Source organism: Girardinichthys multiradiatus, chromosome 6 (assembly GCF_021462225.1).
Source record: "Girardinichthys multiradiatus isolate DD_20200921_A chromosome 6, DD_fGirMul_XY1, whole genome shotgun sequence".
NCBI lineage: Eukaryota > Metazoa > Chordata > Actinopteri > Cyprinodontiformes > Goodeidae > Girardinichthys > Girardinichthys multiradiatus.
The window spans coordinates 37,154,619-37,170,503 of record NC_061799.1 but is presented as its reverse complement, the minus strand read 5'-3'; the positions used below and the strand labels follow the sequence as shown (position 1 = coordinate 37,170,503).

Here is a 15,885-nt window from a genome sequence, read left to right as displayed (position 1 = left end):
CTCTGTTGAACATTCAATAGAGTACAAAACAACAGCATACAGATGATGCAAATGCATCTTTTTATTATATATGTGTATATTGTACATTGTAAATTTGTAAATTCTGTAATGCAAAAACAGAACAAAAGAGCAAAGTGTACCGGAGGCAAATTCCTTGTTTGTATGTACGAACTTGGCAATAAAGCTGATTGTGATTCAGCTTATCTTTGTATGAAAAAATAACAGCCGTGTCGAGGACCAAGCCTGCGTACATGAGATGCGAGCTTTACCCCGCTCCAACGCCCCGGGGCATGTCGAAAAGGCTCCCTTCCTCCTGTTTTCTTTTAAAATAGACTTGAATACCTTACCACATAATCAAACCTGTTTTATATCATGAGACCGTAGCATGTCTTTAGTCAAAGCGAAAGTGTAAATAGATGAAATTCAAAGCTGGGAATCTCTTGCTTTATTCTAGTTCATGCTGAATTGATAAGAAGAGCAGAGTCTTGGCTCACTTGATTTTATTATTTTATTGCAATTTATTTCTTTACAGTTAAACTAAAAAGTGTGTTTATATATATTTATATATATAAAAAACTGACATGAACATACACACAAGGTCAAACAAACGGGCTGAGGAAGCTAAAAACTAATCTGTGGCTGACTTCCCGTCTTCGCTATACGAGATGTCCGTCGAGATGTTGTCTCTGAGAACATTATCAGTCCATGTTCCTGTCTCTCCTTGAAGACGAGCACAAACACAAACCTACAGCTAGATAGTCGTGTTACAGTAATACGTGACAACTAAGAAACTAAAAGGAAATCTTCAGAAACAACATGACAATAAGGTGTGCGCACCATGCTTGTGTTTTTGTGTGCACACTTGTGTTTCTATCTACATCGTGAGTGTTAAAGCAGGAGTCCGAGCTCCTTGTGGAAGCTGCGTGTAGTCTTGGCCTACGAGTCGTCGTCACCGTTGACGCTGTCGTCTTCGTCTCCTTCCACGTGCTCTCCTTCCTCCTCTTCCTCGTCTTCCTCCTCCCTCTCCTGGCTCTTTACCTGAAGGGTGGAGCCAAACAGAGCTGTGAGCAGAACTGCAATGTTGAAACTAGTAATGAGGAAAATCCTGTTTTAGGTCAGTTAGAATTACCAAAATGTTTTCTGTTTGCGATAATAATAATAAAGACGTTTTTATTGTTCTTCTTAAATTCAGAAGTTTACATACACTAAGATTATTATGCCTTTTTGAACAATGTGGGAAAGCCCAGATGAGGATTTGCTTTTGATAGCTTTTCAGGTTGGCGCGGTGATGATGGTGTAGGGGTTAAGCGCGCGACCCTCGAAGCGGCCGGCGACATTTGCCAAATGTCTCCCCCTCTCTCCTGTCTCCCTACTGTAAAAAATAAATAAATAAAGGCCACTAGTGCCGAAAAAAATATCTTTGATAGCTTTTCAGGTTAATAAACAACATTTGAGTTAACTGAAAGCACATGTGTGGATGTTTCTTAAAAACACCTATTTGAGAGGCATGCCAAAACCTAAAAAACAAAATGGATTTTTCTTGTCTGGCCATCACAAAAGATAATGTGCAGTTTGGTCAACTCTACTGGAACTTTAACTGGAACTGTGGGGTTTGATCTGATGCGACTAAGAAAGCTTTTCAGCAACCAACACTCCAGGAGGGTTCAGTGCAAAACAATAGATTCATTTCTAGAGAAGCATCTAATCATCACTGTTGAGGACTGTGGAGAATGTGTGGTGCTGTGGGCTGGATTCTCTTCATTTGAACCATATCAAGAGTGTATGGCATCATGGACTCTATATGGCAAACTCAGCACAGGAAGGGTTTATTAAACACAAAATCTACCTCATTCCAGGGCACAGATGTCAAACTCCAGCCTGGAGGCCGGTGTCCTGCATCTAGACGTGTCTCACCTGAATCAAATATTTAGGTCCGTAGCAGGACTCTGGAGAACCCACCACACCCTCATCAAGCCAAACTTTGTAATCTCACCTCTTCCTCCTCCAGCAGGTCTCCCTCTTCTTCCTCTTCTTCTTCCTCCTCCTCCTCTTCGTCCTCTTCCTCTTCATCAGAGTTGTTCATGTTCTGGCTCTCCCTGTCTCTCTTTATTCCGTCACTCTTCTTACTGCTGGAGTGTGGAGGTGAAGTCACCTCTCCTGGCTCTGGCTTTATGCTCTTCGCTGCTTACAAACATCAGGAGGTGTTTTCATTAACAAAAACCTGTTGCCTAAGATGAAGTCCACGACTCTCATAGAGGTAAACTACCAAAACTGCGGTCCTCGTACCAGACTTCTTGCTGTGGTCCTTCTCCATTCGCTCCAGGCTTTCCAGCAGGTCGTCCACCTTGCTTTTGATCTGCGACAGCTCACGCTTGATGGTTTGCAGCTCGTCCACTCTCACTGCAGGGAAACAAGAGGCAGATTAAAGACCTTTATACAATATTAACATCCTAAACATTACAATCTATTAAAATTGTTTGAGGAGAACTTCATGTTTTTTAATTTAACTTTATTACACACCAAGTTGCCTCCAGAGAATGTTCCCTGACCCATTGAACTTTTGTTATAAACGTATAATTCACAAAAAGGTACATTTTTCCACTGGTATTGGTCATGTGACCATATTCAGACCTTCTGGAAGGGGCGTCACGTTGTAATCCAGGTTGTCACTGGTAAAATATATTTGCTGACTTCTGTCTGTCTGCTTCACCATTCTCCAGACGATTTACTTAGCATGGAGCCCAAATCTCTGTTGGTAACTCTTCTGTTTCTGGCTACAAATTCCCCAGGTCACCACAGTCGACATGTGGAAAAGACAGATTTCTGCTTTTATTCCCCTTGAGAAGTTGACTCGGGAACAAATCGTACAAGTTCTGGAGGACCTGGGAACTACTGCATTCCTTCTTTTAGAAACTGTCTTATTAAACTCATCGTCTGCCCCTAGGAGAAGAGGGCTGACTTCCCTTTTATTTATATACACCAGCGCTCAATGTTAGCTGGGGGGGGGGGGGGATTTTTAAATTCATTTTCTTTAGTAAAATTGTTTGATAAAGCACAACTGCTTCTAGTTATCTTCTGAGAATGAAAGGTGAAACATTAAAAGAAGCATTTCACTTAGAGCCGCGCAATATACAGTCATTCAATAAATTAGATTATTGAAAAGGTCATTTATTTCAGTAACTCATATCACTAAGTAAAACACATTATATGGACTATTTACACACAGACTGACGAGTCAAAAGCCAACATTTCTGTTAATTATGATTATTTTTTGCTTACAGCTAATTAAAATGAGATTTAAGATTAGAAAATTAGATCAGACCAATAACAAAACACTTTTTTAATGCAGAAATGTGGGCTTAATGAAATGTTTGTTTCATACCTGCTTCAAAGTTGTTATTTTAGGAAAGTACTTTTAAATCTGACAAATGAGCCTCATTGGAACGCATATTCTAACTGACTGAATATGACTGTACAGAGGTTTGGTTACATGTCATATTCTGAGTGCTGTGCATTCACCCTCTGCATGCTAACAATTAATTTGCCTAGCTGGATGGTCTCCAGCTGCTCTTGGGGGTTAATGCTTAGGCTCACAGAAAATGTTACTGTGATAATGGAAATGAAAGAAATGTGTCCGGAAAACGTGGGCTGAACATCATTGATAGTCAGTGAAAAGTTTCCAGGCAGAAAAAAACCCCCATTTGCATTCAAGTCATAAAAATAAGGCAAACAGAAACTCGTCATCATGGAAATGAAGTGAACGGGAGTTTGTGACGGTGATAAACAGACACGGTGCAGGAAACATAAAGATCATGCATAACCCCCACTTTCTGGGATCTTCAGGCTTTTCCGTGGATAAAGCGAAATAGAAATGTAATGTTTGTCTTTACAACAGTTTAGTCTGTGCATATTCTCAGTAGTTCAGGTCATGGTTATCCTGAGAATTTGTTAAGCAACAAAAACACAAGTGCATGTACTGGAACACCGAAAACGGTGCAATATTAGTTTTTTGTTCAGAGTGAGGCTCTGCAAAGGTTGTTTTTATTTTAATGCACGCAACTCCAAAATGTAACTCGGGTTATAATCATGTAATTTGAATAAAAAAAAGACTGCTAGTTTGCAACCCAAAATCAAAATGGGGTAAAATGATAGTTTCCTTATACAAACAACCTAAAAAGCCTGGCATAGATATTTACAGGTCCTTCTCAAAATATTAGCATATTGTGATAAAGTTCATTATTTTCCATAATGTCATGATGAAAATTTAACATTCATATATTTTAGATTCATTGCACACTAACTGAAATATTTCAGGTCTTTTATTGTCTTAATACGGATGATTTTGGCATACAGCTCATGAAAACCCAAAATTCCTATCTCACAAAATTAGCATATTTCATCCGACCAATAAAAGAAAAGTGTTTTTAATACAAAAAACATCAACCTTCAAATAATCATGTACAGTTATGCACTCAATACTTGGTCGGGAATCCTTTGGCAGAAATGACTGCTTCAATGCGGCGTGGCATGGAGGCAATCAGCCTGTGGCACTGCTGAGGTCTTATGGAGGCCCAGGATGCTTCGATAGCGGCCTTTAGCTCATCCAGAGTGTTGGGTCTTGAGTCTCTCAACGTTCTCTTCACAATATCCCACAGATTCTCTATGGGGTTCAGGTCAGGAGAGTTGGCAGGCCAATTGAGCACAGTGATACCATGGTCAGTAAACCATTTACCAGTGGTTTTGGCACTGTGAGCAGGTGCCAGGTCGTGCTGAAAAATGAAATCTTCATCTCCATAAAGCTTTTCAGCAGATGGAAGCATGAAGTGCTCCAAAATCTCCTGATAACTAGCTGCATTGACCCTGCCCTTGATAAAACACAGTGGACCAACATCAGCAGCTGACACGGCACCCCAGACCATCACTGACTGTGGGTACTTGACACTGGACTTCTGGCATTTTGGCATTTCCTTCTCCCCAGTCTTCCTCCAGACTCTGGCACCTTGATTTCCGAATGACATGCAGAATTTGCTTTCATCCGAAAAAAGTACTTTGGACCACTGAGCAACAGTCCAGTGCTGCTTCTCTGTAGCCCAGGTCAGGCGCTTCTGCCGCTGTTTCTGGTTCAAAAGTGGCTTGACCTGGGGAATGCGGCACCTGTAGCCCATTTCCTGCACACGCCTGTGCACGGTGGCTCTGGATGTTTCTACTCCAGACTCAGTCCACTGCTTCCGCAGGTCCCCCAAGGTCTGGAATCGGCCCTTCTCCACAATCTTCCTCAGGGTCCGGTCACCTCTTCTCGTTGTGCAGCGTTTTCTGCCACACTTTTTCCTTCCCACAAACTTCCCACTGAGGTGCCTTGATACAGCACTCTGGGAACAGCCTATTCGTTCAGAAATTTCTTTCTGTGTCTTACCCTCTTGCTTGAGGGTGTCAATAGTGGCCTTCTGGACAGCAGTCAGGTCGGCAGTCTTACCCATGATTGGGGTTTTGAGTGATGAACCAGGCTGGGAGTTTTAAAGGCCTCAGGAATCTTTTGCAGGTGTTTAGAGTTAACTCGTTGATTCAGATGATTAGGTTCATAGCTCGTTTAGAGACCCTTTTAATGATATGCTAATTTTGTGAGATAGGAATTTTGGGTTTTCATGAGCTGTATGCCAAAATCATCCGTATTAAGACAATAAAAGACCTGAAATATTTCAGTTAGTGTGCAATGAATCTAAAATATATGAATGTTAAATTTTCATCATGACATTATGGAAAATAATGAACTTTATCACAATATGCTAATATTTTGAGAAGGACCTGTATTCAGTCTCCCTCATTCTGACCCCCTTAAATAAAACCCAGAGCAACTTATTTTCTTTAGAAGACTCCTAATTAGCAAATAGAGTCCACATGTGTGTAATTTTATCAGAGTATAAATCCAGAGTTTCTGTGAAAGCCTCAGTGGTCTGTAACAGAGCAAACAGCATCATGAAGACCAAGGAACACAGCTGAAAGGTCAGGGATGAAGCTGTGGAGAAGTTTAAAGCAGAATTAGGTTATAAAATATCTCATGGGGCCACTTTAAATTAATCATCTGAAAATGGAAAGATTGGTTACGACTGAAAACATAATGGGACATGGCAGCGCTCCAAAACTGACAGACATGGCAAGGAGCCAAGAGGCCCAGGGTAACTCTGGAAGAGCTGCAGAGATCTGCAGCTCAGGTGGGAGAATCAATTGATGGGACAACTATTAGCTGGGCACTCTACAAACCTTAATAATGGAAGAGTGGCAAGACAAAAAAAACTTTTAAAATACTCTGTGTGAAAGCAAACCAGGCCTCCTACAGGTGTGAATTTCTTCACTTTTACAGAATGCTGGACCAGACCAGCAGTGTGAATGCGCCCCAAGGCTGCTTTTACACCTGAAGTGTTTAGTCCGGGAACTCTGGTTCGTTTCCCCCTCGGTGAGGTTCGGTTGTGTCGAAGTGAACACAGTCATTGCACTGGAGCACCGACCGAACTTCCGTACAGAGTCTGTTCGGAGTAGGTGGTGCCGGTACAGACCTAAACAAACTCTAGAGCAGTTCGTTTATGGTGTGAACGTAATCCGAGTCAGCTACCGGGTGTATGCAGCAAGCTTGAGCCAAACAACCTAACGTAGCCAGGTTTGAGTTGCATTGTGGGAAGCGGTAGAGTAAACAAACTAATAAACAATGGCTACATGTCTTTCCTGTAAAGGCCTATGTAACATTCAGAACATCTTCTCAAAATTGTTCGCTATACTTCTCAGATGATCTTACCCGACACCCAACAAAGAAACACTAAACTATATGATACAATTCTCTGTTTTCTACTAGCAAGGAACACAGCATCTGCTTCCTGTATTTACATTTGGTTCTCCGCCCCCTGCACACATCCGACCAACATACGGGCTGAATGTTCTCGCCTGGTTTTGGTTCACTTGGAGTTTTCTCTGACTTTTCTTGAAGTTACAAGGTAAACTCATCAATCAATTTGGACCAAAGTCAAACTATAGATGTGAAAATAGATCTCAAGGACTGCAGCTGGAGTCCAACGTTCTGGATGTTCCTGAAAAACTCAAACCATGAGTTATTTTTCTTCTAATTCCCCACATTGTGTTGGTCTATCTGATAAAATCCAGATGAAACACACTGAGGTTTTATGTTGTAATGTGATGAGATGTGGGTAAGCAGAGTCTCGCAGGGCCGTGTCAGGTCGAGTCCGAGTTAGATCGTTGGCAGGGCTCAACACCCATCAGTATCGCTGGACTGTCAACCTCTTTGATTATTTTCATAAAAATTGGCACAGATCTGAATTATCTCAACTATGACAAGGCAGTGAACTGACTTGTTCTGGACGATGAATTCCTTTGGCTGCTCTTGGACGAAGAGAAGCTGGTCTTGGTTCGCCGGCTGCTTCCTCCGCTCAGGCTGACCCGCGGGCGTTTGGACGGGATCACGGCCCGTGACAGAGGAGGCGGAGCGGGGACTCGGGACGGGTACGAGTACACTCTGGAATCAGATACAGAAACCATGATCAAACTGAACCCTCGTCTAGCGGCTGTGAACGGGGAGGGTCCCACTAGATCATCGTCGAAGCACTTTGTTTGAATTAGAGCATCTATAATGTGGCAGAAAGTGTTTGCATTCAGACTTCGTGTGCGTGATCGTTTCAGTTTTCACTCACCTGTCATAGTAATCTCTTTGAAAATCATAGTCCAGGTCAAACGACGAGCTACTGCTACACAGAAGATAAACAAAGTCAATGAAAATATGCAAAACCCGTCAACAAACAAAACAAAAGCAGTCCGTACTGATCGGTTCTCTTCGCACCAGTAAGTAGAGACAGTTTTTTCTTGAGAAGCTTCAAACATTTTTGTGACCGAGTCCCAGACACTGACCTGTACATGTCTCCAGCAGAGCGTTTGGAGGTTTTTGACCTGTGTGGTTTTGGTTCTCCAGCAAGGTTGCAGTCTGAGATAAAATCAGATAACAGCTCATTAACAGACCGATCATAAAAACAAAACGTTTCAGACAAAACATGTAAAACTTGAACCTAAATAAAGCTAAACTCTTACGATTACATTGTTGTAACTTCGCTGCATTTTTGGTTCAAACTGATCAATTCCTGTAGAAACCCTGTCTGGTTAATATTGGTGTTTCTCATTCGAATTTTATAAATGTGTTTCTTTTATCAAGCTGTGAGCTTTTATTGAGAAAATATGATTGGTCTCATGTTTTCTTTTATGTATTTTGCTACTTTAGGTTTTAGGTTGCTCATGACAAACTGAAAAAAGAAACATCTTGCATCTTTTATCCCACAAGTCCTTTCTTCTCGCTACTTTTCCAATAAAGGCCAGAATTCCTGGACTGATTGTAGTCCTGTTGACAGATCCTCCCACCTGAGCTGCTGTGGCTCTCTGCAGCTCCTCCAGAGTAACCATGGGCTTCACGGCTGCTTCTGTGGTTGTTAATCGTGATGTTTTTGGTTCACTAATGTTCCAACCCTTTGAGGCCTTCACAGAACAAAGCTCACCTATACTGGGAGACTTTAAAAATTACAATAAAAATTATGTTTATGTTCTTTTTCCTTGCTGTGATGTTTATTATCTTGCAAAAATGTGAGAAATATTTTTAGGAAAAAAGCTCCTAAACAAAACTGATTTTTGCATGTTTTTACACAAGATTTTATTTATTTTATTTATATGGCACCAGTTCACAACGAATGTCATCTTTAGGCATTTTATAACAAAAAAAGTAAGACATGATCCACCTGCTTTTATTTAAAAACAAAATGCATGTATTTAAGTCAACAATTTTGTATGGAATTTATTGTTTAATATTTTTGCCAAACATTTTAACAAGTAAAAGCTTTTTTTCCTCTTTGTTGCTATGGAACGGAGTCTGCCGCTGCATTTATCTCCGGTGACTGGGCGGTTGCACCGAAGCAAACATTTGGTAAAATAACCTAAGTTAAACAAGTGTTTTGAAACAAGTCTTATTGGGAAATGACAAACAAGGTCTTGGATGCTGTAAAGTTTCGTTGCGATCCACAGAAACACAAATGGGATGCATGATGAGCGGCTGAAGAGACCAGGGGCTAATGATGAGCCACCAATGAAGATAAAGTCACTTTATTCTTGTTCAAACTTTCTGTTCTGCTCTTGGGAGTAAGAAGTTAATTGGGCTGGTTCATTAGGTGGGATTGTCTGCTGCGTGTAGCAAGCCATTTGTACTTTTAACACTGTTACCTTAATTGGAATGATGAGTGGAGCTGCTTTTGTTTCCACAACATGTTTTTTCTTTGGCAACTGGAAATATCTCCAAACAAGCTAAATTTGTCTTTGTTGCAAGTTGTAAAAACAGAGTTGTTTTTTTTTTTAAGCCAGCTGAGCAGCAGTGCGTAAGAACAGAAGGATATGGGGGGAGACAAGTCTCCCTGATAGCCTTAACAAGCCCATGCTTACATGGAGGGAGACGTCTACATCTAAAGCACAGCTTGTAGTTCTGTTTAAAGAGGATTTTACAATAACAACCCTGGTTTAGGTACGTTCAAAAACCTGAGTCCTCACCGAGCACTTGCCCGACGATCATCCTCCCGTCCTCGCCTGTGACGGCAGCCCGAGCGTTCCTCTCATTGGCGTACTGGACGAAGGCGTAACCCTTGTGGACGGAGCAGCCAAGGACCTTCCCGTACTTGGCGAAGATGGCCTCAACGTCCGCCTTGGTGACCAGCAGGGTGTTGAGGTTGCCGATGAAGACCCGGGAGTTGAGGGAGCGCGGGTCGGTTTTGTTGGTGACGTTGCTGCTTGCCATTAGGCTGGAAGTGGAGGATGAACGCCTGACAGAAAGAGACACACGTATAAACACACAACGGAGACGCGCGTTTGAGATTTTATGGAAGGATGTAAGACGCTTCACCGCCTCTGAAGGCCTAAGTAGTCGGACTTCATACAGTTTCCTGTGTAATTAAGATCAACGGGAAAGAAAAACTACTGATGAAAACAGAGGAAAGAATACATTCTCATGTTGTAAGCAAACTAGAGATGCATCAATCTGACAATTTTCATTTTATTGGCTCTGATTTGGGGACTACAGGTCAAAGTTGATGTTTTTTTTTTTTTGGGATTTAAAACTGCTATCTCTATCCAAGAACCAGAGGCACGTTTTCTAAAAATCATCTATGCATAAAAGCCATAAGTTATCATCTTCATTTGTTTATTATTATTAAACAGGCTACACTGGTTGTACTTGGAAGAAAAATAGAAACAAATACCAGGAGGCTTCTGATAAGTTTGAATTCAACACAAATGAAGGCTTGTGACGAACTCAACAGGCAAAAGGAACAAGGTTCTCATGTATATGTAAATGTTTGTAATTTTAATATACATCAGAGAAGAGGTCCAAAACATGCAAATTATTTTAAGAAGGAAGCAGGGCCTTTTCACTTTTTTAGCTTAATTCAAATACTAAACATAAATAACCAAATTCTATGGACATTCACTCACACAAAAACAATCCAAATGCTTCTTGTTCCCCTAACAGACACCATAGAGAAGTTCCTCACTTGGAAAAACAGAAACCTACGACAATAAAGCCTCATTTCCCAGTAACAGATGGCACGCTTGTGAGGCAGACAGAAAAAAGGAACTTTCGTAATTTTAAATACAAATAAGGAACCTATGTAGAGTAACTGATAAAGTATTTCAGTGTTTTAGTTTTATATTATCTGGAGATATTTTTTAATGTGTAAGAAATTAAGTTATGTATTGATAAGACAGCAAAGGACAACTGTGTGGCCTAGTAAGGTTATGTTCTCTAAACCCTAATAGGATTTTTCACCACCAGTCTTAATTTAAGTCAGTGGTTCCCAATCCAAATGTTTTAGATGTTTCCCTGCTTCAGCACACCTGATTTCAATTGATGGCTGATTAACAGGCTATGCTGAACTGCAATTACATGAATCAGGTGTGTTAAAGCAGAAAAGCATCAAAAATATCTTGGACAGGGGGGCCCTGAGGACCAGATTGGGAACCACCGATTTAAGATCAGATTTTTGCAGTTGTGACAGGGGAGAAACCTTGGTGCAAGTTGAGATACGGACATGAAAGCATCAGTAAGTCTGCCCCCTGCTGCTGACAGGGAAGAAAGGCAGGAGGTGGGGGTTATTCAACATTCATCACTCACTCCATATCGTCTGTGTGCGGGGCTCTCGTCTGCCTGATGTTTGACACTGTGGGCTGGGTTCAGTTTGGACTGGTGTCTCGACCTTCACCTTCGCCCCCGTGGGGATTTTTACTGAGGCGACAGAAAACACATCCTCAGTCAAACTGGGCAGGGTTATCGTTTATCAAATCTTACCTGGGCAGGATGGAGTGTGTGCAGGAACAGCGCTCAAGAACATAAACCAAGGAAACCAGGCGCTGCAGCTAACCACATTAAAACTAAAGCTAGACAATACCAAGATAAAGGTTAAGAAATCAATCTAAAAACACATTATACAGTATCCACTACTTCAAACCTAATCTAACCCAGATATGTTGTGCCTGAGTGTCTGTTTATTGTGACCAGAGTATGTGTGAACAGAATTCAATCTGAAGTTCATACATTAGCAATAAAATGTTCAAATGTTTCCAACAACGCTTTTTCAAAACTCCTACAAGCAAGTCGTAAATGAATAAAAGCATTACTTATGTCAAGCCAACTGTTTAGAGCTTTTTGACATTTAAACAAACTAAAATCACTCACATATGAAGATGCTGTATTCTAGCTCCACAAATGGGATTATAAACTGTATTTTGTAGGGCGAAATATCAAGGATGGGCAACTGTGGTTGCAAGACACTCAGTATCTTGCAGGTCTTAGATGCATTTTGCTCAAGCACCCTATGATTGAAAGGTCAACATGGAAGACCTCTAAAACATGCAAGACTAACTAAAAATGACCAGAACCCACTCCAACACGATATCCTGATAGATGCAGGTAAACCGCCAATGAAAATCAGTGGTTATGGGAAAAAGGCGTTTCATCATTAAGTCACAACGTTTTACATAAAACAGCATCCTTGTTAGTGAACTCTCTTAATTATGTGATTGTGTACAAGTATAGATTCCATCCCTTGGATGAGACCCAGGCCCAATAATCCCCTTGGCCATTCTCCCTCTATTTGTAAATTAACTGTATGAATAATCATATTTATTTATATATATATACTGAATAATCATGTTTGTAAATGTAGCCAAAGGGCCTTTAATTGAGACTTAGAGGGGGAGTGGGGATGTCTGTGGCCCTTAAATGAATGCGGAGAAGCACATAATAACAGCCAAAAGAAGACACTTTTCATACATCATGTTTAATTAAATTTGTATTTATCATGTTTGTGATAACTTGCAATCCACAGCTTTTAAAAATCATCATGCGAGGGAAAAACTCCGTTTAAAAAAAAGCAAAAAGTGAAAAAATAAAGTCTGAAGACAACGATTCACAAAAACAAAGTGACTAAAAATTACCTAACCAACCAACAACACACCAGCCTGGACACCAACAGCGCCCTCCTCCGGGCTCATGTGTGAATCACAGGGCCTGCGCTAGACTTGGTAGCGCTCCATGCTGGCTAGCACTGCTAGCATTAGCCAACCACCAACTAAAAAAAGCACGAAAAAATAAACAACTCTAACCAGTTCTTGTGTAAAAATCAAAGCCTGAAAAATGTCTCATAAATATGCAGTCAACAATCTGTAAGGGATCGTGGATTAAAATGATGCTGCCTCTGACGCTGTTAGCTGAAGCTAACGTTAGCTGTCCGACTGTCTGAAAAGCCACCAAAAAACAAATCAGTCCCGTCAAAGAAAAATATCCCCTTTAAACGCTACAAAAATTAAAGCTAGGTCAAACTTGCAAAAATAGTTCAAAGTGTATCTAAAATACATCCAACATGTTGTGGCTCTAAAAAAAAAAAAAAACAATCTGCGTTTTTCTGTCTTTGAGGGGGAGCAACATTTCCACGTTAGCTAAGCCAGCTAACCCTGCTAGCCAGCACATTCTGTCCTGTCCACTCGCAAGATGGAAAAACCGTGGAAAAAATCCAAAAAGAAAAGAAAAAGGAGGGAAAAACGAAAAAAATGTCTGGGGACAAAATACTCACCACGACCTTTACGGGCAAAATGTCTTGTTTTTTCGTAAAATCTGTCAAATTGCAATTTAGGTCGTCCTTTTTGGTGCACAGGCGATTCGCCCCCTTTCAACAGCAAGCTAACACAACGCAACAGGCGATGGCGCAGTGATGGTGAGCGGAAGCGTTGGTTTTGTTTTACAGAGCAACCTGGAGGGGCGGTGCTCTCTAGCAAGAGCACATCACTATCACTATAATAGCTTATATATATTGCACTAATAGTGCACTAAAAGTTATTTGCCTTAGCTACTTGTGCCTATCTTCTCTTTGTTTCTGAAATTCAACATTGGGATTACATTTTTTTTTCTAGAAAAATTGCTTCTGTGTAAATTGTTAATGTGAGGGTATAGGTATTTGACTTTTCACCAGTTCATTGTATTTTCTGTAATTCCTAGATGGTCAAAATTATACATATTGGCTAAACTATATACATGCACCCCCAATAATATTTGGTTTAATGTTGCTTTGCAAGTTTGAGAAAAAACAGTTTTTTTTTGTAGCACTTAACAAACTCCTGACATAATTGTGGCTGAAAGTTTGACCATTTTTAAGTTAGAAACTGCACTAGTTGGTTTTCTAACACCGACCCACTAAACTTCGAAAATGTTTATTTGGTTCTTTTCAAATATGCATTCCTTGAGATCACATTAGAAACCTCTTATAATTCAATTCAATTCAGTTTATTTATATAGCACCAATTCACAACACATGTTGTCTCAAGGCACTTCACAAAGGTCAGGTACATACATTCCAATTAATCCTAACCATTGAACAGTGCAGTCAGATTCGGTTACTTATTCAAAATTAGATAAAAAGTTTTTCTATCTAAGGAAACCCAGCAGATTGCATCCAGTCAGTGACTTGCAGCATTCCCTCCTCCTGGATGAGCATGTAGAGACAGTGGACAGTCACTGGCGTTGACTTTGCAGCAATCCCTCATACTGAGCATGCATGTAGCGACAGTGGAGAGGAAAAACTCCCTTTTAACAGGAAGAAACCTCCAGCAGAACCAGGCTCAGTGTGAGCGGCCATCTGCCACGACCGACTGGGGGTTTGAGAGAACAGAGCAGAGACACAAAGAGAACAAAGAAGCTCTGATCCAGAAGTACTTTCTATGGGAGGGAAAAGTAAATGTTATTGGATGTAGCTCCTTTTGTCGTTTCACCTAGAAGGAAAGAACAGATAAACTCTGAGCCAGTTTTCAAGGTTAGAGTCTGAAAGAGAGTTAGTCACAGTAAAAGCTCAGTCAATTTCCAAGTCTAGGAGAGAGAAAGGGTTAAACACTGAAAGACAGGGCCATGTGGATCATCCGTAGAGGGTGAGCATTAAGTTGTTGCCAGCAGAAGCTTGAACAATGCCCCTCTCCAGAAAGGTGTCACAGGTAGACACAGAACCAGGCCAGGTGTAGCTTCTAGGCAGAGAAAAGAGAGAGAACAAAGTTAAAAGCTGAAATAACAGCAAATAATGCAAAACTGGAGAGTAGTATGAGAATTTAGCAAAGAAGGTGAAAGTGGTCATTATGTCCTCCAGCAGCCTAAGTCTATAGCAGCATAACTACAGAAATAGCTCACGATAACCTAAGCCACTCTAACTATAAGCTTTATCAAAAAGGAAAGTTTTAAGCCTAGCCTTAAAAGTAGACAGGATGTCTGCCTCACGGACTAAAACTGGGAACTGGTTCCACAGGAGAGGAGCCTGATAACTAAAGGATCTGCATCCCATTCTACTCTAGGAACCACCAGTAAACCTGCAGTCTGAGAGCGAAGTGCTCTGTTAGGAACATATGGACCAATCAGATCTCTGATGTATGATGGAGCTAGATCATTAAGGGCTTTATATGTGAGGAGGAGAATTTAAAATTCTATTCTGGATTTAACAGGGAGCCAATGAAGGGACGCTAAAATAGGAGAAATATGATCTCTCTTTTTAATTTTCATCAAAACTCTTGCTGCAGCATTTTGAATCAGCTGAAGGCTTTTAACTGCATTTTGTGGACATCCTGATAGTAATGAATTACAATAGTCCAGCCTTGAAGTAACAAATGCATGGACTAGTTTTTCAGCATCACTCCTGGTTAGGATATTTCTAATTTTGGCAATGTTCTGGAAATGAAAGAAGGAAATCCTAGAAACCTGTTTAATATGGAATTTAAATGACATGTCCTGGTCAAAAATAACACCAAGGTTTTTTACTTTATTATCGGAGGTCAATTTAATGCCATCCAGGTTAAGTGATTGACTAAGCAGTTTCTTTTTTAAAGATTCTGGTCCAAAGACGACAACTTCTGTCTTGTCTAAATTTAGAAGCAGAAAATTTAAAGTCATCCAAGTTTTTATGTCTTCAAGACATGCTTGTAGTAACTGGTTGGGCTCATCAGGATTTATGGATAAGTAAAGCTGAGCATCATCAGCGTAACAGTGAAAGTTTATCCTATAGTGTCTGATAATTTCACCTATTGGAAGCATATATATAGTAAAGAGAATTGGTCCAAGTACTGAACCCTGTGGTACTCCACAATTAACCCTGGAGTTTAAAGATGATTTATCATTTACATGAACAAACTGGAATCTGTCAGACAAATAAGATTTAAACCAGCCTAGCGCTGTTCTCCTGATCCCTACAGTATATTCCAGCCTTTTTAAGATAATATTATGGTCGACTGTATCAAATGCAGCACTGAGATCTAACAGAACCAGAACAGACACAA

General features: G+C 40.6%; 1 protein-coding gene across 3 annotated transcripts; it reads right to left on the bottom strand.

The window, feature by feature from the left end:
- Positions 1-490: 490 nt before the first annotated feature.
- LOC124870251 (heterogeneous nuclear ribonucleoprotein C) lies at positions 491-13,308 on the bottom strand. 3 transcript variants are annotated; one of them, XM_047368817.1, is made up of 9 exons: positions 13,152-13,308; positions 11,195-11,305; positions 9,580-9,848; positions 7,909-7,981; positions 7,695-7,748; positions 7,356-7,519; positions 2,287-2,400; positions 1,994-2,181; positions 491-1,038 (listed from the first exon to the last, which is right to left on the bottom strand). In XM_047368817.1, exons 2-9 carry the CDS (start codon positions 11,197-11,199, stop codon positions 937-939), a joined length of 969 nt encoding a protein of 322 aa, XP_047224773.1. In that variant the 5' UTR covers positions 11,200-11,305; positions 13,152-13,308; the 3' UTR covers positions 491-936. The 3 variants fall into 3 exon arrangements, with proteins under 3 accessions (XP_047224773.1, XP_047224775.1, XP_047224774.1); XM_047368819.1 differs by having other exon boundaries at positions 7,695-7,745; XM_047368818.1 differs by having other exon boundaries at positions 12,517-13,275.
- Between the last annotated feature and the right edge of the window lie 2,577 nt (positions 13,309-15,885).